General features: G+C 36.2%; 2 protein-coding genes across 3 annotated transcripts; one reads left to right on the top strand and one right to left on the bottom strand.

The window, feature by feature from the left end:
• Window positions 1–1,676: 1,676 nt before the first annotated feature.
• LOC127962998 (myoD family inhibitor) lies at window positions 1,677–7,324 on the top strand. Its single transcript, XM_052562637.1, has 5 exons — window positions 1,677–1,824; window positions 2,778–2,928; window positions 3,665–3,796; window positions 3,875–4,096; window positions 5,446–7,324. Exons 2-5 carry the CDS (start codon window positions 2,799–2,801, stop codon window positions 5,703–5,705), a joined length of 744 nt encoding a protein of 247 aa, XP_052418597.1. The 5' UTR covers window positions 1,677–1,824; window positions 2,778–2,798; the 3' UTR covers window positions 5,706–7,324.
• A 3,582-nt stretch (window positions 7,325–10,906) lies between these two features.
• On the bottom strand, window positions 10,907–27,381 carry LOC127963594 (transcription factor E3). Of its 2 annotated transcripts, none has more exons than XM_052563585.1 (10): window positions 26,837–27,381; window positions 23,617–23,730; window positions 21,568–21,796; window positions 21,265–21,489; window positions 19,019–19,114; window positions 17,317–17,434; window positions 16,349–16,405; window positions 16,064–16,139; window positions 15,611–15,758; window positions 10,907–14,512 (listed from the first exon to the last, which is right to left on the bottom strand). In XM_052563585.1, the coding sequence occupies exons 1-10, from the start codon at window positions 26,971–26,973 to the stop codon at window positions 14,084–14,086; spliced, it is 1,629 nt and encodes a 542-aa protein (XP_052419545.1). In that variant the 5' UTR covers window positions 26,974–27,381; the 3' UTR covers window positions 10,907–14,083. The 2 variants fall into 2 exon arrangements, with proteins under 2 accessions (XP_052419545.1, XP_052419546.1); XM_052563586.1 differs by lacking the exon at window positions 26,837–27,381 and adding an exon at window positions 24,410–24,742.
• Window positions 27,382–27,908: the final 527 nt, after the last annotated feature.

Genomic DNA, 27,908 nt, shown 5'->3' with positions numbered 1-27,908 from the left:
ACCCCTCAAAAATTCCTGCCCCTTTCTCGCCACCCCATCAATATTTTTCTAGATCCGCCCCTGACTATTATAATCCGATGAGAGTATTATATCATTCACATAACATTACATTTATTCATTTAGCAGACGCTTTTATCCAAAGCGGCTTACAAATGAGGACAGTGGAAGCAATCAAAAACAACAGAAAGAGCAATGATATATAAGTGCTATAACAAGTCTCAGTTAGGTTGACACAGTAAACGAAGCATGGGTTTTAAATAATATAATAAAGAAAAGAAAACAGATAGAATAAAAAAAATAGAGCAGTGTTATTTACACACACACACACAACACACACAATTGCATAATAAATGGAAAGAAAACAGAATACAAAAAGATTAGAAAGGTAGTTTTTTTTTCAGAATAGAATTAGAATAGTGAGTGTTAAAGTTAGAGGGTCAAATAAAGATGGAAGATGTGTGTTTTAAGGCGATTCTTGAAGATGGCTAAGGACTCAGCTGCTCGGATTGAGTTGGGGAGGTCATTCCACCAGGAGGGAACATTTAATTTTGTAAAAATTTTGCAAAGTCTGTAAAAGTGACTTTGTGCTTCTTTGGGATGGCACAATCAAGCAACGTTCACTTGCAGAACGCAAGCTTCTAGAGGGCACATAAGTCTGATGTAACAAATTTAGGTAAATGGGTGCAGAGCCAGTGGTAGTTTTGTAGGCAAACATTAATGCCTTGAATTTTATGCGAGCAGCTATTGGAAGCCAGTGCAAATTGATAAACAGAGGTGTGACTTGTATTCTTTTTGGCTCATTAAAAATTAACCTTGCTGCCGCGTTCTAGATTAATTGTAAAGGTTTGATAGAATTGGCTGGAAGACCTGCCAAGAGGGCATTGCAATAGTCCAGCCTGGACAGAACAAGAGCTTGAACAAGGAGTTGTGCAGCATGTTCCCAAAGAAAGGGCTTGATCTTCTTGATGTTGAATAAAGCAAATCTGCAGGATCGGACAGTTTTAGCAATGTGGTCTGAGAAAGTCAGCTGATCATCAATCATAACTCCAAGGCTTCTAGCTGTTTTTGAAGGAATTATGTTTGATGTGCCTAACTTGATGGTGAAATTGTGATGAAATGATGGGTTTGCTGGAATCACAAGCAGTTCTGTCTTGGCAAGGTTGAGTTGAAGGTGAAGGTCCATCATCCAACAAGAAATGTCTGTTAGACAAGCTGAGATGCGAATAGCTACCGTCGGATCATCAGGATGGAATGAGAGGTAGAGTTGTGTGTCATCAGCATAGCAGTGATATGAAAAGCCATGTTTCTGAATGACAGAACCTAATGATGCCAATTTATATACAATTTATCTAATTTTTAATGATTAATATCATTATGTAATTAATGCTGGTAACACCAACCAATTTGAAGAGAATTCTGAAAGATAGCCAGAAAAAAAGTAAACATAGTCATCAATATAAACAAATAATTTTTAAATTATGAATAGCAATTAATCCCGGATAATAGCGTCAGTCATTAGTCAGAAGGTATGAGAAATGAGAATTTCATATGTTAATTTCAATATTTTTTTTTTTTTTTTTTTTTTTTGGAGTACTGCTGGAAAATCATGTGATAAACCCCAACGAAATAAAATAAATAGTTGCTAAAATTGTCGATTCCCTGCAGTGCAGGAAGGATGTCGGGCACGCGCACACGCAAGAGATCTCCACGGCACGCGCAGGTCAGAGCAGAAGCAGCTCGCGCCCGCGGAGGAACATCGCGCAAATTCTGAATTAAAGTGAATTAAAACGTCCTCGGTACAAGACTGGAGTTATTCGAGTTAAGGTAAATCTCCAGTTCAGCCTTGTGTCTTTATGCTTTAGTAATATCGTTTCATTCAGGATCAGTAGAAATTGAGGCACGTCATTTGAAAGTTTACTTCTGTTTACTTCTTTTCAAGTGAATGTATGTAGTTACAAATTCACAAACCTTAAATTTAAAAATAACGCGTGGTTAATTTAGACAAACAATATTTTGCGTAATTAAATTCAAACTTTAATCTTTATATATATATATATATACACATACAAAATATATATGGTCCAAGCAATATTTTATCATTTACGATATTGTTTGTTGTGCTAAGCATTTACAGCCTACAACTAATTGCTATTAGTCATTGCTCCTGTTCAATACTTTATAAATTAATTAATATATATAATTTCATATAACCCTTACATATAAAATATACATATGTTATGAATTCTATAATGTGTGTTAATGTTCAAGGTTTCTTTAAGACAAATATGTACATGCACAATAAATCTTTCCAGCATCGGATATACCTTGTTCTAATTATTTTTATAGATATATACTATAAAGTATTAAGTATGATTTAAAAATATTAGCAATTTTGAAGTTGGAACATTAATTCAGGATCAGAAAAGGACAAGCATTTAATTAGAAAGATTCGCTTCAATGAATCCTCTGTAGGTGGAGTAGGCAGTTTATCAAAACTGCAAAAATATTTTTATTATGTATCCTGCTGTAGATTTTTCTGACTCAGCATGATGTTCAGATTAGTCACTTTCCCAAATCACTTCAGGTCATTTCAGAGCAACGGCGCACTTGTCTTCGTGCACTCAAGACACATTTTGAAATGTTTCTTGTATTGTCTTAGGGGATAAAAGACATCATATTAGAGGTTTCCATTAGCATTCCCTTAACCCACAAACACCCAGACTGACTCCACACAGTCCATTTATGATAAATGTGTCTCCTTCTGGATGTTTTCTCAGAGTTAGAGTCAAGCGTCTCAAATGGAGACAGAAGCCATGGATGTCCAACAGCAGGACGGAGGACAGGGCAGCGTTCAGGACAGGGTCGTGCCCCAGGAGAGTCATGTCCACACGACACAACCACAGGCCACCCGCAAACCTGATGTCACAGGTGAGAAGGATGTTTATGAAGAAAATTTAAGAGCGTATGTAGCTTTTATATAAGTATAGTTTGCATTGGAGAAAATGTATTTCAAATTGTAACATTTACATTGAACATTTTTGAAAGCATAATGACATTTGGACAGACCTAAACTTAAACATTTACTCATCCTCAGGCCATCTAGGATTTAGTTGAGTTTGTTTCTTCATGGGAACAGATTTGGATGAATGTAGCATTGCAGTGGATCCTCTGCAGTAAATGGGTGCCGTCAGAATGAGAGTCGAAACAGTTGATTAAAACATCACAATAATCCACACCACTATAATCCATCAATTAATGTCTATCCATAATATTAATGCACATCTTAAATGCTATCTACAAGCAAAGTTTAAAACAGTAAACAAACAGAAGATAGACTTTTTCATTGGAAGGAGCATTATTATGAATTATTTTTTGACCAGATGTTATGGTTTAAATTAAAACACTTCACGAGACATTCATTGATGGACGTGAGTGGTGTGGATTACTTGTGGATTATTGTGATGTTTTAATCAGCTGTTTGGACTCTCGTTCTGACGGCACCCATTCACTGCAAAGGATCTATCACAAGCATGTGATGCTACATATCTCCGAAAATCTGTTCTGATGAAGTAACGAGCTCATCTGTATCTTGGGTGGCCTGAGAGTAAGTAGATTATCATTTTATGATGAGCTATTGCTTTAAATAATTGTTTGTGACTAACAGGTCCTGTCTCAGTTGAGATTGTTGACAGCGGAAGCAGCGAGTCGCTGACAGACGGTGTCACAACCAATGACGACGCTTTACTGCTTCCTGACCACATACCTACGATTTCACGCAAAATAGAGAAAGGCAATGGTATCTACATTTATCAAAATGTTTTATTATCTGAATTTGAATAGGCCTATATTAAATTGTGATTTGAACACATTTCAGTAAAGCCCAGTCTTCCCAATGGCTCCTCTCCTGTCATTCATACACCGCCGACTTCTTCATCAGGAGGATCGACGCCTCGCCCGACAACGCAACAGAAATGCAACGGACACACAAAGTGCAACGGACACAAACACCCTCACAGAAAACACACGCCCTCCACCTCCAAGAGCCAGCCGAGCTTCAAAGGTGATGCTTCACAGATACAGAGAGTAGCTGGAGACGGTAAGAACATCATTAGCTCTTTCAAAAATATATCTGTCGGTTCAACCCATAATCAAACCGTCAACCATTTAGTGTCAATATTTTTATGTATTTTTAGAGCATGTGGGGCATGTTTGAAAAGAGGCCTCCACCCACAGAGCTATTCGTAAATACAGGGCCTGGTCTTATCTTTCAGCAACACTAGGACGGGCCTGTGGTTTTATCTTCATGTGTTTAATGGTCCCTTCACGTCAGCGCTTGATAATTCTTTCCATTAGGTCAGACGTCTCTGTTTGATGACTAACTCACATTAGTAGATAAATATATTCTTCTACATTAGATATCAGTGACTTTAAACACTCAGAGGGCTTGAGTGTGTGAGATTTTTTTTTTTAAATGGATAAAAAAGAACATTATGGAGGTGTCACTATGTTTTTGTGTGCTTGAAATAGAAACGACTAACAAAAATGGCTTTATTTTCTACATTATTTATAGTTGATATTTCTGAACGTAGAATAAAAGATTGCTGTGTAGGGCAATATAAGTGTAAGCATAACTAAATGCTAATTAAAGGCCAGTTAAGACTTAAGTTTTAATACTGTGATTAAAAAAAATTATGTCACTCTCTTGATTATATTAACTTAAAAAAGTTAAAACCATCACACATATACAAAAAAAAAAAAAAAGAAAAATCTTAAAACTATCACAGAATAACAATGTTGGGGGGAAAAGTGCATAAAATGCATTTAAGATTTTAGAAAAAAAAATACTCAGTGGCAGGATGTATTTTGAACTAAAGCTAATACATCACGTGTTTATAGTTATTTTTCACATTATATAGATCAAAAGTGACATTAAAGAACTTTATAATTTATGTAAATAATAAAAATAAATAAATGCATTTTTTTTTCCATTTCAAGAGTACTGAGAAAGGTATCACTGTTTCAACAAAAATATTAGGCAGCAAAACTGTTTTAAAAAGTAATAGCCTAGTAAGAAATATTTATTGAGCAGCAAATCAGCATATTAGAATGATTTCTGAAGGCTAGTGTGATACTGAAAACTGGAAGAATGATACAAAAAAATCAGCTTTGTATCACATAAATAAATTATATTTGAAAATATATTCATATAGAAAACAGTTATTTTAAATTGCAATATTGTTGTTTTACTGCATTTTCGAATAAATAAATACAACCTTGGGATACAGAGAAACAGAGAAAAAGTCCTTTGCATCGCATGCAAGTTTTACATCTTTCAAATAATATGACAAAGTCCTGATTATATCATTGCATGTCATAAAGTCACAAAAAGGGCACAAATTGTTTGAAACGCTGTCATAAACACTGTATGTTTGTGGCTGTTTTCAGACTGCTGTGCACACTGCATCCTAGCGTGTCTGTTCTGCGAGGTGCTGTCGTTGTGTTCGGCCGTGGCTCAGTGTTTGGCCTGCGGTCTGGAGTGTGACGCTCTCTGCTGCTGTGGGGAAGCAGCCACCGGTGGTCTGGCCTGCTGTGCTGAGGACACCTGCTCTGCCCTGCTGGATTGTGGGATACTGGAGGACTGTTGCCAGTCTTCAGACTGTCTGGAGATCTGTTTGGAATGCTGCTCCATCTGTTTCCCGACCTAAACGGGATTCTCTACAGAATGATATCAAGTGCTCAAAGGACTGTAAGCGTTGGATATACTGTACTGTTATCCCGCCTTTTGTATTTATTCAGTATGAAGAATGAATGTGCTACATCGATCAAAGTTGGACTGTTCTGTACGAGGCTAGTCTCTGAGGCCTTAAACCTGAAGTGTGTTATTTGATATTCATTCAGTAACTCATCACTGTTGAAATTCTGTTTGGTGGCACAGAAATTACACACTTCATCTTTAGTTTACTGCACTTGCATTAACATTACTATTAAAAAGTTTGGAGTTGGTAAGACTGTGCTGCAAAAGATGATTTTTGTCTTATTTTTCAGTACAAATATCTAAACCTTGTTAAATGAAGGTGCTTGAGGTACTTAAGATATTGAGTCTTGTTTTCTAGGGACAAAAATCTAAATTGAGTGAGTTTATGCATAAAACAAGAAAAAAAAATATTTTAGTAGGGTAAGAAAAATAATCTTTTCTCTTTAAATTACATTTATTTGTTTTAGGCATTATCTCATTTAATTTTGCAGATTTATTTCAGACAACAAGACTTGATATCTTAGGTTGCTTCTCAAGTAAAATATTAGGATACAAGAATTGTCAGAATTTCTAATTATTGTAATTAAAAACAACATAATTAATAGTGAGAAAATAATTAACTGAAGAGTGTTTCACGTTTTTGACAATAAGGCTGTGTTTATCTGGTTAAAAAAATACAAATAAAAACTGTAATATTGTCAAATGCCATTACAGTTTAAATTAACTGTTTTCTATTTTAATACATTTTAAAATTGGATTTGTTCCTGTGAATTTTCAGCATCATTACTCCAGTCTTCAGTGTCACATGATGATTCTTCAGAAATCATTCTAATATGTTAATTTGCTGCTCAAAAAGTGGAATTTAAGTGTAATAATTCTTTTTGCACTTGTGAGAGCTCAAGTTATCCTCCTGAAAGTTGAAAGATGTGTCAGACTCTTCCGCATTCCCTTCTTCATTAATAATGAAGCAAATATGTGCATGCTTGAAATGCCTGCATTAAACATTTTCATCAACTGTGATATTTTATACTGCTTAGAAAAAAATCTCAAATGTCATTTGTTCTGAAGATTCAGATTCTCTGTGCTTTGAAGAGTGTAGCATGAGAGCCGAGATCTTTGTTCTCTGTTTGTTCTCAGCGTTTTTATCTAAAGTGTGTGTGGCAGGAAGGCTGGGCGATGCAAAAATAACCAGTCAGGATAACTATAAAGTGCTTGCATATTCCTCCGGGCATGTTGAATTTCACAGGCTTTCTCCAGATGACTCTGCCCAGTGTTTAGACAGCGGGCACTGCTCTAGAGAGAGCTGATGTTGAATCTGGCAGAGGGACAGAGATCTGGGAGTCCAACTACTGACACCAGCACTCCCTTCATCCCGCTGAGGGTTACACATTATAAACAGCAGCTAAAAACACCTTCCATCACTGATTTATTGATTATATAAGTCAGCAAATGAAGATCTATAATAATTCAAAATGTGTTTAGCAAGGTAGGTTTGATTTTGGCATTGGTAGAGACAAAACTTATTTGTTTTAATTAAAACCATTACTACGGACAATTTAGTAGTCACTGGATATTGGTAGGGGACATGTCATAGCGTACAAATTCTATGCCCTTCAAAATAATAACAAGTGATGTTATTAACGAGTTAACGATCCAAAATTCAAACAAAGCTTATGGACACATTTTCCAAATATATTAAATCAGATATTGAAGTGACTTGTTGTATTTGTCACTTTTCTGAGGAAGACGTCATGCATTTGTTTTAGCAAAGTACCCACACAGAAAGCATTGTGAAAACTGCATCTCTATATTTAACATATGTGCCTTTTTGTGTAAAAAACATGCTACACTAAACATAGTTTAACCATGGTATTTGTAAACCTGTGGTTATACAAAATAAAAAAACTGGTTACTACTTCTATTATAGTAAAACCACAGTAAATATTTGCTTAAAGGATTTGAATTTGTGTATACTTTCTTTACACTATTTTATGACACTATTTCATCATAAAATCTGAATCAGATTCTGATTCTAAACTACACTATTTCATCATAAAAAAATAAATAATAAGATATCACAGTTTCCACAATAAAATATTACAATATTAAGCTGCACAACTGCTTTCAACATTGAGAATAATGATAAATGTTTCTTAAGCATCAAAACAATAGTATAAAGTTGAAGTTCTTAGTTTTTATCTGTACATAAGAATGTTTATTTTTTTAAATCATGCATAATAATAATATAAGGTGGAAACATTTCCTGCTGCTCAAGAAGGCAACACAATACATTAAGAGCTGGGGGTGAACACTTTTTGGATTGGGTGATCAGGGTAAATTGTGCTTATTTTGTCTTCTGGGAAACAACTATTTATGTAGCCTCTGAAAAAATATGATCATTAAACAAAATGAGAAGAATTTACACATCATCATCATCATCCTGTCCAAAAGTTTACACCCCCAGCTCTTAATGCATTGTGTTGCCGTCTTGAGCATCAGGAAATGTTTCCACCTTTTGTGATACTGTAGCTGTGCATGAGTCTGTCAGTTGCCCTCAGTGTGAAAATATGGATCTCATAAATCAAACAGTCTCTGGTGGAAAGGGTTCAAATATGCAGAAGATGCTGGAAAACCAAAGAATGTGAAGGAGCTGGAGGATTTTTCTGAAGAACAGCAGGCAGTTGAACTGGGGGACTCGTGAACATCTGTCACAAAATATAAAAACAGTTGTGGATCATCCAGGAAGCAACACAGATTATTAAGATTCAAGGGTATGTAAACTTTTGAACGGGGTCATTTTTATAAATTCAGATATTATTTTGTCTTGTGGAGAATATATAAACATCTGTTATGTGAAATAGCTTATTCAGCGGAGTACTAAATAAAAAATAACGTGTGTGTGTGTTTGTGTGTGCGCTGTAGCAATCAGGTTGACTGCATGTGGAGATGAGTCTTACCTCCTGGACCGTGGGCTGCAGGGAAGCAGGAAGGCAGTGTTTATTGTACAGATGTGCCAAGTGGCGTCAACAGGAAGTGGAGGAAGTGACTGAAATGACAGTGCTGGGGCGACAGGATAGCCGACACGGCCCTAATCCAGGCCCGGTTCTGACCCAACGCTCCTGCCCGCTGTTTCAAAGAGCCACCGCCACTCTGTGTCTGCAGGGACAGGAAGCAGCTTTCAGCATCACCACCAAAAATGCCCAAATGTCCCGCCAGAGCTGAACAAGTCAGTAGGACAGTGGGTCTGCTCTGCTTAGATCATTACATTACTGCTATACTAACAGAAAACATCTAATTGAAGTGAACTTCTTATTTCACATTTATGCTTGTGTTTCAGTGGCTTATACATGACGAATTGCAAACACAATGTAACTTCTCCTGTAATCTGTGACGTCTTTTTCTCAGGAGCTGCATGAAAGGGTTCGCTAGACGACTGACCACAATCCTCCTTTTGTTCATTCAAGGTTTTGGAGAAGAAAGAGTGCTGACGTCGTGAAGACTCGCACCCGTGAAGAACAACAAACTCTGCAGATTCTTCATGTCCCAGGAGCACCGCAACATTCAAATGGAGTGAAGAAATAATCATTACTTCCTTCGTTTGGCACTTCAAGGTTGAAAACCACACTTACAAGGAGACGTCTTCAGCTTCTGTCCTTTACATTAATGCTATTTCCTAGATAAACCAAATAAGGAACAACCTTTGATTAAAAGTTAATTTTAAAAGTTAAAGTTAATACATAACATACAGTATATATACAATTTATTAAACGCAATTAATTGTAATTATAGTTAAAAGCATAATTCTAAATTATACAATAACATTAAATTGATTTTATAATAATATATATATATATATATAAAATATTTACAAACATCAATAAATACACTGAACAATTAAAAATATTAATTTAATTATTAATTTTAAATGTATAGCCACCTGTGCAAACAAATTTGCTTAGTTTGAATTAAATGCAATAAGGCACTTGACCTGCATTTTATTACAGGCAGCTTCATTATGATTTATGTTTCAATTATTCTGGTACTCTGATTATTTTCACACTTGGAAAATAATTTTGGCCTGCCACAAAGTGCTAATAAAACCAGCCCAGTTGGCATCTCCTCTCAGAACAAAGCGGACACTTCCCGTCAGTGTTTTATATCCTCTCCCTGATAAAAGACACTCCCTGATGAAGACTCAAGTGAACTATTAAAACACACGATCGAGAAGATCACTCCCAGAATGCAGTGCAGCCCAGGCAGGTTTGCAGGAGTGGGCACCAGGCCTCGTCCAAAACTAACACAGTTAATATGGGGAAGTGACAAGGCTTCAGAAGAAACAGAAACATTTTATAGCAGGGAGGAGGAGAGCTGGAATAACAATAATATGATGTTATACTGTGGTCAGGCTAAACCAACATGAATCGAGCGCAAACAGTGGCACACACAGCTGACACAAAACAGAAAAGAACAGTGAGTTTAAAAACTAAACAATATTCCCTGTAGTTTAATTAGCAGGAACAAACTAATCATCTCGGTGGTTCAGTTTATGAAGACGAGAGAGTGTAGTGACACACAAAGACCTGAGACGTTACCGCCCTCTTCTGGACAAACACCTGCAATTACAACGTTAATAAAAAATAAAACCATGATCAATAAACAGGGTTAAATAAAAGTGTACAGATGGTAATAATGATATGCCTCATCAAGAATACACGGGATAGATAGATAGATAGATAGATAGATAGATAGATAGATGGATAGATAGATAGATAGATAGATAGATAGATAGATAGATAGATAGATAGATAGATTACAAATTTAAAGCATTTGTTATATGGCTTTAAATGTATTTAGTTTAATTAAAAAAATACTGCTAATTGCGTCCCGACATGATGATATTCATTAATTTATTGCAGCAATGAGAATGCGATGATAATCATTCATTAGATTGAAAAATAAAGATAAATGAAATAAATGCACAAAAATAAAGAAAATAAACAAACAAACAAACTGACTGGGAGTTGTTGACCTTGTCATGTTTTGGGGGCTGGACTGAGACCTGAATGTTCCTGAAAAGTGGAAACTATATTTAGCACTTTTGCAAAAATATAAATTTGCTTTAAAAAATGACTACACTCATACAAACGCAAAGCTGTTTTACAACTTTATTTATACATCTTTCTTAAAAAATAAATCAAAATATTGAAGAGTACAAAAAGAAATCTGCATTACTGTTGCTTGTTTCAATATTGTAAAGAAAATACAGGAATAAACATCCACAAGCACCGTGAACATACTGAAATACAGATTAAACCACAAGCACGTTCCCTTTGCTCAAGTCTGAGCGGACAGTGGACATCTACAGGATGTTGTCAAGTACTGTATGTACTCATCAGACCAATGTAAACGCTCTAGTCTCCTGCTGCAGTACAGTTATACAGTCGACTGTAAGGTTTTTAATTAATTCGTAGACAGTTTAAGCTCTTAACAGCACCGGACACAGAACTGATGCAAGTTTGAGGACATTTTTTTGTCCTCCTAAACACACATGAAATACCCAAATCCCATCACTGGACATCCAACACGGAAGCATCAGAGAAATATATACAAAAGCACTTAATAACTCGAGTACTTAAATGATTCCCTATGGTTACTGATCTTTAGAGGTGATTGTGCACTCACAAGCAGCTGAACACGAGCTGTAGACAACAGACAAAACCACATTAAAGAGTCACTGAACGGATCACACTGACATTGCATAGATCCCAAAAATCTGGCTGATTTTCTTTTCCCCAAAAATGCTTGTTAAATGTTATTGCATTTGACTAAAAAAATGATTTTGCTCACAACTTGCCAAAATGTTTAGATACTTTTTTTACTTTTTTTTTTTTCTTCTTATGGCATATTATTGGATTTTCTTTTCTTTTACATAGCACGTTCTTCTGTATTTCTTTTTTTAAACTGGTTGATTGTAGGCCTCACTGATCTGAACTTATCCACCTCAGTTTTGAGAAAACATTGCCCAAATGATCCACAAATTTTGCTTTTTCACTCAAAATTTACCCAAATGAATGAGGCTTGAGTCCTGACCAATCAATTCCAGATATAAAACCTGCGGTAATCGAGAAAAAAAAAAAAGATTTAATCCAATATTTGGTGATAATATAGCAAAACGAGAGATTTACAAGCAATTTTTAAAAGGCCGGTCATTTTTGACCAAAATACTACATTAGGTAAAAGATTTCTGCATCAAGGTTTGACAGTTTTATCATAATTCAACTGATCTGTTTTATGATCTCTCTAGAAGGTTTTTTTATTACATTGTTTAGAAAAGTAAATCTGTCTCTATCAGCTAGCTACTACAACCATCCATCATTACGGATATTAAAGTCATTCAGTTGTATTTTTTTAGTAAACAGCAGTGAAAATAGATTGTTTAATACACAATATAACTTGATATATGTGATAAAGACTAAAAACTCTTTTCTGAATGCATGTTAGCTATTGTGCTAATCAGCTTATAATATACAGATACAGTTCACAAAAACACATCAACAGATAGATGAGCTGCAATGTTGCATTAAAGCTACTAAAGCTAATGTACACAAAAAACTACCCCTACTCTTCATGTCTGTATATATATATATATATATATTAAAAAAATAAACGCCAAAACCTTTAAAAATATATATGTTTTTAACAGGGCCAGTTACTGCCTTAAATGAAGTATATTTTAAGTATTGGCTGTAATTCAGCTTGACTTAAAATCGAGTTGAATCTCATAACATTAAACATGTATGGTGCTATGACTTATTGATCATAACATTTCTATGATAGAAATGCATATTTTGACTCTTGAAGTGTTTCTTCATGCCATCTGAGGTCCCTGTAAATCAAACATGCATCTTTCAGAAGCTCGATGGGAAGCTGGGTTTAATTTGCTCCATAATCATACACCAGAATCAGAGAAGAACACAAAAATCCCAGCAGGAAATGAAGGCCGAGCTGAACAGGATGTTCTTTTCTTTCCTGAAGACATTTCAGAAACATGTCTACTGTCACCTTTATCAAAAGCACAATGTACGATGTGCAGATAACACACTCACACATTCAAAAAAGTGAAACAAAACACACCTGTCCCTTTTGTATCTGATGAGCTACTACTGTAAACACTGGCATACTGTCAGCTCCAAACGTTTGAGACATTTATCATTTAATATAACATTTTCATTAGGATTTACACTATTGTTCAAAAGTTTGGGTCTGGTGAAGTTTTTTTTTTAAGTTTGTGAAATAAGTCATTTGTTGCATTTATTTGATCAAAATACAGTAAATATTGTAAAATATTATTACAATTTGAAAAATATTTTCTATTTGAATAAAGAATTAATGCCTGTGATCAAAGCTGAATTTTCAGCATCATTACTCCAGATGTCAGTGTCACATGAACCTTCAGAAATCTTTTTATATGCTGATTTAATGCTCAAGAAATATATATTTTTGTATTTTTATCATTATATCTTTATATTAAAATTATATTTTTAATTATATATTTTTAAAAGTTAATATTTTTTAGGAAACTGTGATACATTACGTTTATAATTCTTTGATGAAATGAAAGCTTTATTTAAAACTGAAATCTTTTTTAACAATACAAATGTCACTTTTGATCAATTTAAATGCATCATTTCTAAATTAAAGTATTAATTTCTTTCAAAACATCCTACTGACTGCAAACCTTTGAATGATAGTGTATATCATTAGCATAATTTTTAAGTTCTTAGGATTTGGTTTGTATCTTTTTAAGTGCAGAATCTAAAATATTTTTTTTTATGATTCATTTATTCATTTAAATCCTGCATAATTCCAGGTTTGAATTCTCCTACTTTTGGAGCCCACTACATGAGTGAGAATAATAATAATACGTTTTTCTATTCAGGCATGATTTTTAATTTTTTTTAACATCTAATAAATTCATGTGGCGAGTGTCCACTAATTAATATTATAGTGCTACTTTTCATACAACTGCATATTAAAAACACAAAATAGATGTTTAGCACTAAATCTTCTCTATGTACATATTCTTCTATATATTTATCAGAGGTCCTGATAACAAATGAGGCTCTTAATGTCAGCGTCTGCTCCTGAAGTCTTTTTATATTTGTGTCACCTCGAGAAAAAATAAAATAAATGTCTTGAGGATCTCAGATTTCTACAGTACGGCGATTACTGAAGACTTTAGTATTACACTGCCCTCTACTGGCCGACAATGGAGCGCACAAGCAGGATTTGCAACGTAAATGAAAACTATCGTCCGATTTAAAGACGTCACAAGTCTTCTTCCATGCTGAAACTACTTCTACGACTGCTAGATTTGGACGCTCCTGGGGAAACCGAGGAAAGCAGGGGATCGGCACCCCCTACAGGCGATAGAGCACCGCTGTCATCCATCAAAATATCCCCTAACCCCATATCCGCCATCAGGGCTGAATTAAACACGGAGGCTGCGGGGTCATCCAATTCGGCGAAGCTGAGTGTCCCGAGGTCCAGAGGGCTGGTGACCGTCCCACCCACTGAGGAGGTGGAAGAAGGCGGAGATAAGAACGAAGAGGGCGTGGTCTGGTTGAGGGACAGAAGGGTCTTGGAGAGGTCGTTGTTGGGGTTGTGATCTAGAGTTAAAGTCTGTGTCTGGGTCAGCGTGGAGTCAGAGATCTGAGATGAGGAGAGGCCATGGAGACGAGCTTGCATTTCCAGTTCCTGTCGATCACACAGGCTTAATCATTAAACTGCAGAGGGGTATTTACAAATGCACAACACCCATGTCAAATCACAACTTAAGGACATAATAATTAGGCACAATAAGAGATGCACAAAGGTCAGCTTTATGCAAATGAGCGGTGGTGTGATGAGGCAACTACCGATGGGATTGTAGACATTTATCTGCTGCCTGACACAACATGGATAAAGTAGTTTTGAACAAAGAAATGACGTGAAAGAAAGTAGATGCCGAACAAATCGCGATACAACTGAAGTAGCAGTTTATATAAATGTATCTTTGAAGGGAACTGTCTTAAGAAAAGATTACATGGTATTTTCATTTAATCTTGCCTCTGAAATAAGCGCAGCTCTGCTTTGTTTTAAACGGTAACCCAGGAAACACTATATCACTGTTGTTCATAAGTGCCACCTGCTGGCAGAGAGTGAATCTGCATCTCATTCAGCTCATCTGCTGTTTCGTTCAGATGGGTTTTATGTAGTATAGTTTCACAAAACTAAAGTCAGACCATTCTGTTTTTGCTTCAAATTTAGATTAAAAACTGCTCATGCTGCATGTAAACTGCATCTTTGTTTGGATGATGATTAAGCCTTAGTTTGTTTATATGAAGATTTTTTTATTATTATTGTAACTTAGCTACTCGTTTGTTTTAAAATTTCAATGTAATTTTGTTATATTTAAATTTGACAAAGAAATGTGCAGCAATAGCCTAATAAAAGGACACCCTTTCGTTTACTGTATAATCTTATTTTGTAAAAAAAATAAATAAAAAAAAACATGAGAACATCAAATAGTGAACTAAAAATCGTGAATCGAATTGTGAGTTGAGTGAATCATTAAGTTAAATATTAAGTACTAAAATTAAAAACTAAAACTGATTAAAAAAATAAAAGCTAAATAAAAATAAAAATTACTAAAACTAAAATGACAACTGAAAATAATTGACTAATAGCTAATTCAAAATATTTATAAATAGTACAATAATAGTACTATTACTAATAATAACTCTCTGGTGATTTTGGGAAAAAAATGTATAAAAAATTGTAAATTTTTCTTTGGAAATCTACACGGAAACATACCTGAATGCGCAGCAGCAGGCTGCGGTTGGCATTTTCAAGTTTCCTCTGTCTCGTCTCCATCTCTTTGGCTCTCTGCTGCTCCTTTTGTAGCTTACGGATGTAATCGACTGACGCCTTTAGGATGGTGCCCTTGTTCAAGCGCATCTCGCTGTCGAGGAAAACACATGAAGTACTCTTATAGACAAATGCACTGATCGAAGCTATTCAAAATTGTTAATAAGACAACTAAATTGGGGAAATAGTCTAAAACCATTGATTTTCTTTCTTTTTTATTTGCCACTTCAATTAAAAAAATATATACATTTTTTTAATTCAGATACAACAAAATAATACTCGTTAAGACTTTTTGTGCTGTCATAACTTAAATGATCTTTTAAATTTAATTCATTCACCACTGGAAACAGTCACTGTTGAAAACCAGACAGAAGTGAGAACGAGAGCACTGATACTGACGGGTCAGAGGACTTTGGAATGAGAGCTCCAAGTTCCTTAATGCGGTCGTTAATGTTGAACCTTCTTCTCCTCTCAACTGCAAAACACACACAAACACACACACTTTAAATCGATGGGAATGTCTAGACAGGCAAGATGTTTGTTTCAGACGAACTGCAATATTATTCACTTCCGTATACTCTACCAAGGATGGTTAACCTTCAGGTTTTCATGTGCACATAGTGATGAAGGTTCTCAGAGATAAAACAGAAACTGCAGGTAAAATTGGCAAGAAATCAAACTCACTCAAGTTATGATTGTCTTTTTTCTGTCTGTCCTTCATAATAGCTTTTGCCTCGGCATCTACAAAAAAAGAAAACACACACACAACATAGCAATTTATATGTAATCTTACAGGAGAAGTGCGCAATTTCTTTGCCACCAGATAAAAATACCAAAACAATGACAGGTATCCAAACAGGTATCCCAAACAGTCTCTCTGTCTGCCATTGGTTGAACAGATGGTTGTGTCTCAAACTCCTCACTACTTGTTGAGATAAAGCAATAGCATCATCTGAATGAGATTTGGGACTTTTTGTGAGAATCAACCAATGAATACCTTATTTACTGTGGTTTCTGTTAGTAAAATCAATTAAAGGAAGTACAGTATATCACTTCACCTTTAACTTTTTAGTTCACCGTTATTTATATAGAGCTTTTAACAATGCAGATTGTGTCAAAGCCAAAAAAGGGAAATAATGTGTTGAAATTGTTGCAACCTTGAATTAAACTGAGAATGATACACTATGTCAGATTGTGCAGAGGACTCTTCTGGTTCCTGTGGTTATTATAGTGGTATTATGTTAGCTAAATAACATTCACAAATAATATCCACACTTCTATCATTCCAAATGTCACTGCTTATTTATTGCAACTGCTACTAAAACATCAGTTTTAATTCTATAGTCCTTTCATTTTAGTGCATGCTGTGCAGTGACTGATGAATGATGGGTATTTACACTAATGACTTAGTCACAACAAGTTCTGCAAAAGCATAAATATCCACTGATACAATAATTAATCATATGCAACGATGACTGTTGCATATCTGAACTGGGAACTGCTGTGAAATTAGGAAATGGCAAATGTGGTGTGTAACTCTGCTGATACAGTCAGACTTGACTCGACTGGCTGGTGAAGGATGGATGGCAGAGAAATGAGGAAGAGGAAGCAGCGAACTAGAGAGATGGAAAACCACAGACGGAGATACACACCAGTCAACTCTCTCTTGACGTTTTGCAGGTCTGCAGGACAGGAGCTGCTGACGGTGATGGTGGGTGCCGCCATGCCCTGACTGCTGTACACATCCAGGAGGTTTCCTGAGATCGGCAGCTGTTGAAAAGCAATCGCAACAAATTAAACCAGGACCCCGCCCACTGCATTATCTGGTCAGAGGCCCCCCTCACTGCCACATGGTGCACCGTATGGATAACCTTCATTCAGTTCAGATAACCACAAACATGAACCTTCATATCTGAGGGGCGACATCTTTAAGAATGGCCAAACGGCTCTGTGTGCACGCTTATTTGTAAAGTGATACGACCTAGTCAAGGCGAGGACTATCATATGGAGAACATCTGCAAATAGGAGTAAATAAAAAGCTATTCGGAGGGAAAAAATACAAATACATAAACGGGTCCTCTGTTAGTGCTTACTGAAAATTTGAAAACATAAACAGAGCACATCGAACCACAAATTTGTTTAATTTCTTAATAAAAACACTCATGTAAATCTCCACACAATAACCAAGTCATCCCGCTCGCTGAAAACAAAACTACAAGCTGCAACCTTGACGTCAGACATTTTTGAAATAATTAAACCAGTTACAGAAGATTCATAAACATGCTTGAAGTTTCAAACTCGCAGGTTCAGCAGACAGAGCCAGCCTGAAAGGCGACTTTTTAGTTTGTAAAACTGATTAAGCGTGCAGAAATCAATCATTTCAAATCTATCTTATGCTGAATCTGCTGTCCTGAGGCTTAGAGATGCTCAAATAAACCCAACAAATCATTCATAACATGCTAAGATTATTTAAAATGTCATAAAACACATCAATCTGTCTTTAAAACAAAACTAAAACCCAAGCCAACCATCTCCCCACGGCATTTACACAGGACAAGCAGTCCCAGAGTTAAAATCCACTCAAATTTACCTCAATCTGGCCTTTTTTCTTTTCATTCTCCGGCAGTAAAACCAGAATCCTCATGTTCTCTTACACACCCGCAAAGTGTTTCCTCTTTTATGTGCGTCTCTCCGTAAAAAGGGATGTTTAGAAATGGGGAAATATCTTTTGGAGTCTTAAAAAAAAGGGCAAGCTTGCCACAGAAATCAACTCATGCACACACACGTTCAGTGGCCAGTGTTTCTGCATGTGTGTGTGTGCGCGCAGCAGCTCTCCGTCACTCCTCCGTGGCGTGCTGACCACACCCATTGGGAGCCATGTGTTAGGACTTCATATTTGCTTCCAGTGTTTCAAGCCTACATTCAACCCAAACGTCCTGAATGCAAACACTACACTGACAATATGCAAGCATTTGAGTCTAAGTTAACCTTTAATCGTAGCTGGTTACACAAGCGCCTCTACCTGAACTCCTCCCAGACTCTGAAAATTACTGATTTGAAAACCAAAAAGGTGTTTCCAAAGCAAAGGCATGTCAGAGCAGGATTCACTTAGAGACAAATTTGCTTGCATAAGACTTAAGTAGAAATGTGGGCATTACTTAATGACTGGAAATCATGATTAAATAGCTATTCTGGCATCATCAATTAATTTTTTTTTTAAACTCAACGCTGTTCCAAAAAGTCATGCAAAACAAGTTCAACAAAATTTGCTTAATCAGTTCTTAAGAAATACATGACTAAATTTCTTGAGTTGCTCAACTGATCCTTAACAAAGTTGGGGATGTTGTTACATACCGTGTTGGGAAGCTGCAAACCCGAGTCGATCAGTGTCATAAATTCATCGTTTAAACTCGATTCCAGGCTGATGATTCCATCGATGACGTCTTCGATCTGTGCATTTAAAACAGAGACAAAAAACAGCTTGCAGATAAAGTTTGAGATTCCTTGTGACACAAAAATCTGCTTTAGAGTGGATTTCCGCCATGAGTCATGAGGCAGATGGATGTTAAATAACACACTACACAGCAGTTTCCAGAGTGACACACCAGCCACATTGAGATGAGAAATACAGACATCCGATTCAAGCCCGATAAAAGTCTCCAACCTTAGCCAGCTTGTATTTCATCATAAAATTTTCCAGTCAGTGGTTTTGATTGGGAAGGGTCCTTCAGTACATACACAGGAGAAATACAGGACTGAAAGACTTTAATAGCCACGCCCACACAAAGTGCAAAGTGTGCTGGGGTCATTGAGCCGTGAGTGTGATATTTACCAGCACAATGTGGTACTAAAAGCCAAGTGCCCAAGAGAGTCTAGCCGACTTCACGCAGACTTGACAAAGCGCGCTATTGTATTTAGCAAACGCGAGGCGCATTCTTCAAAAAGATCTTTCCGAGTCTCAGAGCCAAACACTAAATTAGTTGTCTAGCATACTCTAAATGGCTTAAGACTTGAGATTATTAGGACAATAATTACTAGTTAGTAAAGTTTTGTAAGCATGTGAAATTCACAGACTATGTCTAGCAACATAAGTGGCCTAAAGTACAAGCTGGCTGGAGAGTAAACCCTTTTCCTGTCAATACAGCACTGTTTGATAACACAATGCTAAACTCTGACTTCTCACACAAGCTGTATATCATAAACAGAATGAAAGTGAATGGCGGATGTGCTGTTATCTTACTGGGGCAGATCTGAGATACTGTATGTGGAAGAAATCTAGGAATATCTCTATTGTAATTAGGAGCAAGAATTGTAAAGGTTATCTTGTCATTTTTCATGTGGAAGTGGGCCAAAGCGCATATATATATATATATATATAAAAATATTAATTTAAAAAACAAGAACCCTATTTGCATGATTTGAACCACTAACAATAAGATTACAACGCCAGGGCCATGGGTTCAATTCCATGTGCAAACGCATGACTTAATAAATCATATACCTCAAAGTCAATATAGGTCAAATTAAATAAATCTTCTGGCAAATGCATAAATATAAACATCTGAGTGGATTTTTCTAACCAATCAAATTGTAAAATAAAACGGACACAAATACTGCTAGCATTACACTTAAGAAAGGACTGGAGCCTAGAACCATGGCATCGAGTAACACTGAAATCTAGTTCCTGAGCAGAGATGGTGAAGGTTATATTGTGCTTGTGCATGTGAAAGTAGGTCAGAGCACACAGGATTTTGCTATGCTGTCACTGTTTGTGTAAATGGGTCATCTTTTGTTATGGCATTGGCTCATTGACTCTTATCTACACAGTTTTTATAATTTTATTGCCATGATGTAGTACTATTAAAATTACATAATTTGGAGAATGAAATAAGATAATAAAAAATAAGATAATACTGTTCAAATGTTTAGGGGAAATGTTTTTTTTAAAGAAGTGTCTTATGCTCACAAACGCTGCATTTATTTAATCAAAAATACAGAGCAGAGGACATTTATATACAACGTAAATGATTTTGTTCATATTCACCACTGTTCAAAAGTTTAAAAGATTGGTCTGTTTTTAGAAAATATATATTATAACATATTGTAAAGACAGTTATATTGTGAAATAGTATTACAAATTAAAATAACTGATTTCTATGTGAATATATTTTCAAATGTAATTTATTCCTGTGACAAACAGCTGAATTTTCATCATCATTACTCACATAATCTTTAAGAAAATCATTCTAATATGCTAATTTGGTGCTCAATAAACATTTATGATTATTGTGGAAACCCTGATGCATTGTTTCAGGATTCTTTGATGAATAGGAGGTTCTGAGGAACAGCATTTATTTGAAATAGAAAGTCTTTTGTAACACTAAAAAGGACTTTACTTTCACTTTTGGTCACTTTAATGTATATTTGAGGAATACAAGTTTAAATTTTTTTTTTTTATAATAAAAAAAAATACATTTCTGAGTAAATTTCTGATGCTGACATAAGGGCTTTGCTTCAAAACCATCATCTATGCAAACCATGTACTTTCTTGGCACTATAAATGCTAAAACAGAAACATCTGATCTGGGTTCAGTTCATACCTCTTCTTTGTTTGTTCCCAGGCTGAGCACCGCCAGAGGGCTGCTGGGAGTGCTGCTGGCGGCAGGAGCCAACTCAGGGGCGGAGGCAGGCTGGGGCGGGGGCGATGTCACCAGAGTCTGATTGGCTATTTTACTGCTCAGGGTGTGAGAGAGGTATTGCTTCACTTGCTGCCTCTGAGCTTGCTGGATGTGGTACTTAGTCGGGTTTTCCAAGTGCGTTTGAACCTGAGATTCAAATGGAGTAAACAGTATTTCAACATCCAAATTTTCATATTTCATGTTCATTTTTATAGATGGTCATACCTTGAGCACTTCTACGGGCACTTGGGTCGGGGTGGCCGGCAGGGTGGATGCGACAGAGATAGCAGGTGTGGCACCAGCGGGCCGCTGCGGAGCACTGGAGGCCTGTTTTTGGGCCTCCCGTCTCTCCTGGTCCTGAGCCTGCTGTCGCATCAGCTCCTGCCTCATCAACACGCGTGATGTCATGACGGAGCCGGCTGGGGTCACGGGGTCAGCAGAGGTCACAGAGCCACTATGGGGGCAGACGATGAGAATGTAAATCGGCTTAGAGTACCACGCTACACCCCCGTGCTGTAATCATATTACCACAAGCTATTTCTGAAACACAGGGCTGAGTTCACCGCCGGGACAGATCAATTCAAGTCAGACAGCGTGAGAACAGCAACTTAAAATGGATAAAAATAATGGTCTCTTATTTGCCATAGCATGAAATTTTACTTGTCATATGTCAAAATCCAAAAACATAATTTCTCATAAAACAAAAAACTACTGTAAATTTCTTATGTCTTGTTTTGCATACATAAAAATGTAATGACTTTTTCTGCCTGACGCAAGAAACCTATACAGTTAACCAATAATATGTTGTCAACATGTCATTGTTGATGCATTTACTTTCATACATACATAAATATTCATTCATATTCCTGGTATGATTTTTATCAGTGCATGTTATTCCAAAGAAACAAAATGTTTGTTTTCATAATATTTCATCAAAATAAAAATAAATTACATGTAAAAATAATACAATAAAATATATAAATAAATATATGAATACAACGTTTGAGAAACTGTAAATACAATTTTTACAAATATTTAATCAAATGTAAACATCAACTCTGAAACTACCATTTCTACTACTTCAATTTTTTTCAGCTCCTCTCGTCCAATCATGTAAATGACCACTTCTCATAATCCAATCAATTGACGGGGAAAATAAAGTGGTCCTGCATATTTTTCGAACTCACTTTCACTTTCACTTAGAAACATTTCCTATTATGGGAAAAAATCGATTGCAAGCCTGTTCACGTTGACTTATGCAACAATAGTGTGTCTAATATATACAACCATCAACGTTAAGCAGACACTTTTATCTTAAAAGATTTAAGAATGTGAACAATACAAACAGAGTACTGTCCTTAGTAACATTATCAAGCTGTGCTATCAATGAGCACTGCTTACATAATAACAACAGAGCAAAATAAATCACATTTCCAACAATTCAGCCTTCACATTCCCTTCACACAGACATGTTTTTTTTCTGATGAGTCATTCTGGGAAGTACCAAAGTGAACAGAAAACAAGCCGCCAAGACCACGCTGTCTCAAACACACTGTTTGCAAGAAGCAAATCCAAAGAATACTGTCAGGCTGATCATCCGGTCAGATAAACCTGAGAGACTGTGGGATACAGCAGCGTGTGTGAACTTTGAAACACTTGTATAATTGATTTATCTTAAAAACACTTGGCTATGTAATTCTTCAAACACACACCACTATTCTAAACCTATAATCAATATGATTTTTTTTGTAAGAAGAGCTGTGGAAAGAGGTATTAAGATTGATCAGGGTGTTTAAAATTGTGCTGAATCACCGGGAAGTCCCTTGAAACAGACACAGGGAAGTTTCTGTCAACAGAAACCCAATGCCCCGTCTAAACACCTTCAGGACAGCATGCACTGACCGGCCTCGCCGCATAAAAAAAAAAACGCGCGGCACTCACTCAAGTGGGCACAAAAACAGTGCTTAAAGTAATCAATGTAAAAAAAGTAGAAGAATTTAAAAGTTCTCATCAGTTTAGAAGTAGAGTAACTGTCGGATAAAATCCCACGGGGTGAAGCTGATTATAACGTACACCATATCAATGTCACAGGTATGCAGCAAAACATGATCAAAAACTTCTAGGCATCTAACACAGAGCACGCAGGAAGTAAATCAGATACGATTGTGGTTGTCTCGTAAGAATATCTTGCATGCGGTCACAGTCTAAATGTGTAGGTGAGAGTACAGAAACAAACAGGAAGTGTGCTTTTATAATTGTGGTAACCGGACTCACCTTGGGATGATGGGTTGACTCTTCAGCTCATAGAAAGTGTCCAAATCGGTGGAGAAAACACCTTCTACCTCAATATCTTCCACGATCCCAGACTCAGGAAGAAGGGGTTCAACGCTGAGAAAGGAAGAACACAGCGATGTCAATTACTCAGTCCACAAACATCTTCTAGAATCTGACATGTTGATGCAGAGACCGTGAACAGGAGGGGTGTAAAGTAAAATCCTGGAATTAATATAGACTCCCAGTCACTAACCACAGTTACACATTCCCAATACTTTTTAATAAATAAAGGCTCTGATGGCGGGAAAACCCATGCACATATAAGTGACACAGAATACAGTACAATCTATCATTTAATATATTATCATACACTTTAAATATGCAAAACCTTAATTTGAATACCATGCATGCATACATATAAACAGAAACACATACTTAAGAACACTTGCATATTTTGAGTTTTGAGCATCAACAATCAGAATCTAGTGTGCAAACATGGACAGCATTCTTGGCCATCCAAACTTTAAAGAGCATAAATGCCCCGAAACAAATCAGCTTCTCATCTATGCAACACTTTTGGCAATGATCCCAAAAAGCAATGTCTATGTAGGCAGATCTCAAGGGTTTGAGACACATCAAAGTCCTTTTATAAATTGTCTCTGGACACATCCACTTTCTCACTAGTATGCTACTGTAACATAAAGAGGGCAAACACATCTATAACGTCAACTCTGGGCATAAAATATGAAATAGCATACACAGAGAGCTCTAAATGCAATTCTAGATAACATACCTCAAGCCTCTACTGGATAGTGGAATAATCCAAATGATGTAATCAGATCAAACGTTATCAAACGGAAGTATTCCGGTAAATTCCGGTTTGTAAACCCCATCAACTCATGATCTGCATTTGAATCCCGGACTGATACGACGCTGTCACGCTGATTTGCACGGTCTGAAGGCGAGATTTTACCATAGACAGTAGGATTTTACGCGCAGAGCATCGCCGTTTCGCTAGTGTTTTGGTTTCACTAGGTGGCCATATTTGTGCCACTCCGCGCACGCGAAGCTCCTCTTTTCTCCGGTGAAATTACGAAACCTACTACGATGAAGGTTTAGCTCATGTATTTTAAAAAGCTAAATTTAGAGGTTGCTCGGTAACCTTCCTAAAGCTGTCAGTCAGAATACCATATTAATATTTATTAACCACGCCAACGCTATTCGATAATTGGCCAGGTGACTAGCGCCCACTCGCTAACGCCTGCCTTTGACCCAATCAGCTTGGCGGTCTGGTGAGAGTTAATTAATATTCATGAACCCAGCCTTTAGAGACTCGAGCGTTTCGGTCTGCGTAACTTTCGCTAAATACCCCAATTTCAACGAAGATTATTTAAATACTAAAACCTTCCATAAACTTAAATAATCTGTGTTTTCCAAGAGTATCAGCTGCGGACTGCCCATAATAAAACTACAGCTTTACTAAAAATAGACAAATAGAAAAGCCCAATATCAGTAGTAACCGCCAGAGGGGAGTCACTCCATCAATATAAATGTATTTCCTTTTTATTTTGCTCTTATTTTAAATTCATTTCATATATTTCTTTATTTTTCTTACCCTTACAATACAAAATAAGATTTTTGCAGTACTGTAATATAAGAATGGATGTATGTATTTTCAATCTAATTGAATCAACTTTATATTATTTATTTTATTACATATATTATATTATATTGTTTTTTATTTATTAGCATTTGAGAGCAAAGAATATCACCCATTTTTTCAAAATTTTGAACACTTATTTTCTTGGCGGATAAATAGACTGGTTAATAATAATAAAAAATTGTGTGGTGTGACAAACTCAGAACACATATTAAATTTTGCCTTTAAAGGGACTTATTAATCTGATGTATTTGTTTATCATCACTAATATAATTCCTTGTTGTAAATACTTAATTTTTCTATTACTGTACTAAACACAACTACCCAACAGTGTGATAATGTGACAATAAAGGATCTTGAACTTTGAAAGCACATTATGCAACAATGGCTATAACATAAAAAGGTCAACTTTTATGGTAACTGGGCTATAGGGAGAAAAATCAGATGTCATGTCTTTTTTCTGAGGATAGCAAATGAAAAACACGTAAATAGTGTGTGCTCAGCAAGCATTCCGTCAATGCAAGCAAGAACTTGAGAGGAAGGAAAGCAAAAACAGGGATAGAAAAAAAGAGAAAGGGAAAATATGTGGGTAGATTTGCTGAGTCATATCCCGTGAAATCTGAGGCTCAGGACCAAAACAACAAAATAAAGCCTCCGGTAAAACGGCTCTTGTGGGCCGGAGTAACACAGACCGGCATTCCAGAGGAATTTTTTTTGGCAGGGTGGAAGGGAGGGAGATTAGTTTAAAGGTTGAGGCCGGTTAAATGGCTTTGAGGTTTGTTTTGAGGAATTTTAGGAGACAGTTCTTTTGATATTCTGAAAATTTCAAATATTCTGAGAATTCTCACACAAGGGTCACATTAGGGAGCCTACACAACTCATTTATTTTCTTCCAGTTTTCTTCCAATATGGCTTCATGTACGTGATTACTTTTGAAACTTTTATGTAAAGGACTTTGTGTTTATTATGATTTGAAAGTGTTACAGAAATAAAGTGGATTCAAGAGTGCATTTGAATTCTCATGTATAAAAAGACTTGCTCACTGTATTTAGAGACAAATACAGTATTTGCAATGTCCAACATCTGCTTTTGTTTGCTGTGTATAATAATTGTTATACTTGAATAATTTGAACGAGAAATAACCTTTGAATAACTGCATACATTGCTTTGAGTACAGTCAAGTTTTACACAAAACTAAAATGCATACCCCCCCCCCCCCCCCCCCCAAAAAAAAAAAAAAAAACTAAATCAAAGGGAACGGTCCGATTCTGAATCTACACACTAAAACTGAAATATCAGCACTGCAATGAATGCAAAATGTTGATGCAACAAAGAGTTGAACGTCCTCTAATCCCAAGCACTGGTGTGCTTATAAAGTATTGAGTTTATCTTCCAGGAGTTGTCAATACTTAACATCCCTAATATGAAGTACCCCTAGAATTTAGCCTATGATCTAGTGAACTAAGATTAATGCATGTAGCGGCAAAACAACACAGAATCACTGTGTGGTTTAAATTAGTCATTAAAACTAGAGAGTTTATATGATGCTCGTTCACTCACCTGATGAGATTGACAGATTCGGCTGAGGAGTCTAACATGACGTAGACGGTCTGAGGACGCTCGTGCGGCGCCTGTTGCCCAGGTAACGCCGCTTCCGGTCTTCCTTTCTCGGGTTTGACGAGAAGCAGGCTGGACATTTCTCCAGGTGTAAAATGGAACTTAAAAAGAGCAAAATAAACGAACTAGAATAACCTAGAATGATACTAATCTGAGCTAAAGTTCACAAACAAAATAAAACCAGTTGTTTCAAACAGAGTTGGTTGAAATATAGGATCGCCGCGCTTCCAGACCGCTAGCGAGACGTTTACTGCACAACTGGTCAATGCGTTTCCTCAGACTCCCGTGTCGAGGCTTTCTTTATCAGTCTGCACTACAGCTTGATGAAAAATAAATGCGTCTTAGAAGTCCAAAGTCCTTAGTTAGTTACTCTATCAAAGTCTGGCTGCTGCTGTGCAAACAGTTATCTCGCTCTCTTCTCCGCACACCGAGGGGAGTAATCTGACTGGAAAACACCAGAGTGACGCTCCATGATCAGCCGAGTGTAGACAGACAGACGAGCCGTCCAATGGATGAGTAGCGTGGGTGGGGCTTCACTGCGATCAGCCAATAGACGACCGATATAATATTTGTTTACTTCAAACGTTTGGTCAGCCTCTGATATAACGTTACAAACTATTTCGTCATCCTTTAGTTTTAGATGATGAACCTCAGTGTCAGGCTGTGATATTGGGAAAAAATGGTAATAATAAGACAATTAAAATAATGTTGACGATTAAATGTATACGCTATGATCTTATTCACGTTTATAAAATAGAAAAACAGTTTTTAAATGTATTATTTTATTATAGCTTATGCAAAGGTATGCGTTTTCGACACAACAGGGTATTTAAAAAAAAACTTTAAAGGCATAAATTGCATGTATTTGTGAGATAAGTTTGATAAACTATTATATGGCCTAGCTAGTTTAAATCACAAATGTATGAATCTTGTGTAGGCTATATATATATATATATATATATATATATATATATATATATATATATATATATATATATATAGCCTACACAAATAT

This window comes from Carassius gibelio, chromosome B8, assembly GCF_023724105.1.
Source record: "Carassius gibelio isolate Cgi1373 ecotype wild population from Czech Republic chromosome B8, carGib1.2-hapl.c, whole genome shotgun sequence".
NCBI classification, from domain to species: domain Eukaryota; kingdom Metazoa; phylum Chordata; class Actinopteri; order Cypriniformes; family Cyprinidae; genus Carassius; species Carassius gibelio.
The sequence above is the reverse complement of the archived record's forward strand: the minus strand, read 5'-3'. Positions and strand labels throughout refer to the sequence as shown.